Source organism: Macadamia integrifolia, chromosome 5, assembly GCF_013358625.1.
Source record: "Macadamia integrifolia cultivar HAES 741 chromosome 5, SCU_Mint_v3, whole genome shotgun sequence".
Lineage (NCBI taxonomy): Eukaryota > Viridiplantae > Streptophyta > Magnoliopsida > Proteales > Proteaceae > Macadamia > Macadamia integrifolia.
Window position 1 is genome coordinate 15,061,519 of NC_056561.1, and position 1,556 is coordinate 15,063,074.

General features: G+C 43.7%; 1 protein-coding gene across 1 annotated transcript; it reads right to left on the reverse strand.

Moving 5' to 3' along the window:
- Positions 1-433: 433 nt before the first annotated feature.
- Positions 434-871, reverse strand: LOC122077910 (protein NIM1-INTERACTING 2). The gene has a single exon (XM_042643802.1). The coding sequence runs from the start codon at positions 869-871 to the stop codon at positions 434-436; it is 438 nt and encodes a 145-aa protein (XP_042499736.1).
- Between the last annotated feature and the right edge of the window lie 685 nt (positions 872-1,556).

Genomic DNA, 1,556 nt, shown 5'->3' on the forward strand with positions numbered 1-1,556 from the left:
AAAAAAGAACAAGGCAATAACCCTCCCTCTATGGTCCACATGCACTCTTGAGGGTAGATTTACCACTTGAAAAAAAAAAAATAAAAAAAAAAAAGAAGAAAGAGTAAACACAGGGAGTATCTGCGTTGTACAGTAAAAAAGTAGCCCCTTGATTTAGAGTTCCCTCCTAAGAAGCAAAACTAAAACACTGTAAGAAAACCAGCGGCCCTCTGCGCCCCCTCCCTTCTCAGTGTGTCGCGGCTTACGGTACGGAGGAAACCAGCATCTATCTAGCTTTACCTCTTACTGATAGAAAAGTAAAACCCCCCCATGATGGATGATGGATGATGATTATTCGATGCAGTCATGCGCACTCTTTTACGCTCCTCCTCGTGATCTATTCTAAGATGCGCCTAATGCAAATCATCCCCCTTCTTCCCCTACCTTCCTCCCTTCAGTTCATATCTGACAACGATTCCGGCTCTGCGTTAAGATCGAGAACCAGGTTTTCCTCCACAGCTTCAACATCTCTCTTCTCTCCACCCCTTCCCTTAATTTTGCTATCCTTATTCTTATCACTAACAACGCCATCGCATTGTTTACCTTGAACATCCTCGAAATCCTCCCATTGAAACGATGGATTCCATCCCTTCCCCGATCCTCTCTTCATTTCTTCTTCTCCTCCACCATTCTTTCCCTTTCCGAAATATCTTACTACTTCACGTACCCGACGAAGGATAGCGAAAAACTCCTCCACCTCCTCCTCCGTCGCCGTCCCCGTAGTCTCTGTTTCCGCCTGATCCGCCGTCAGATCTCCTTTCCCTTCCTTCGCTCTCGTCCTCCGTCCGTCGACCTCGCCGTTATGAGATCTTTTTCTCTTCTCCATCTCCATCTCCATCTCCATCTCCATCTTAATCTGATGAGAAAGAGAAAGTACTTGTTTCTCTGGTTTCTGTTCTCCGCAATCTGTGATGCTAACTAAGCTTTAATCCTCTCTCTTCCGATCTCTCTCTCTTTCTCTTTCTCTCTCTTCTTCTTCCACCAAAAACTAATTAGAAATTCAAAATGGCTCTCTCTCTCTCTCTCTCTCTCTCTCTATCTTTCCAGTGAATTCTAGAGGCGTTGGTTGTGGTTGTGCAATTGGTTTCCTTGGTCATGATATATAGATGGATGGTTAACACGTTAGGTGTGACCGTGTGATGACCGAGGATGAATTTATGCTGATATCATCCAATGACGTCATTCTAACTTTTGGAATCAAAACTGACGAATGACGTAAAGATGAATGGGGCCCATCCCCACCAAGAGTCGTCAGTGCGATATCATATTGATGATTCTACAGACTTAATACGGTGGTGTGTCTGTGGGACTAGCGGAGACAAGAAGGGTGGGGTGCTGAATAGGTCAACTTTTTTTTTTTGGATAGTGGTCAACTTTTAAAATGCCTAGAAAATGACGATAGGTGGAAGATGAGCTGCTGAGGTATTCCTACACTACTAAGTACTACCTCACCTTTACTTTTTTATACTTTTTAGAATTCCAAACATAATGGACGGTTGAGATTAGTCATATACGGT

What these genes read in the sequence shown, in the direction of transcription:
- LOC122077910 (XM_042643802.1), bottom strand. Translation starts at nt 871, where the DNA reads ATGGAGATGGAGAAGAGAAAAAGATCTCATAACGGCGAGGTCGACGGA.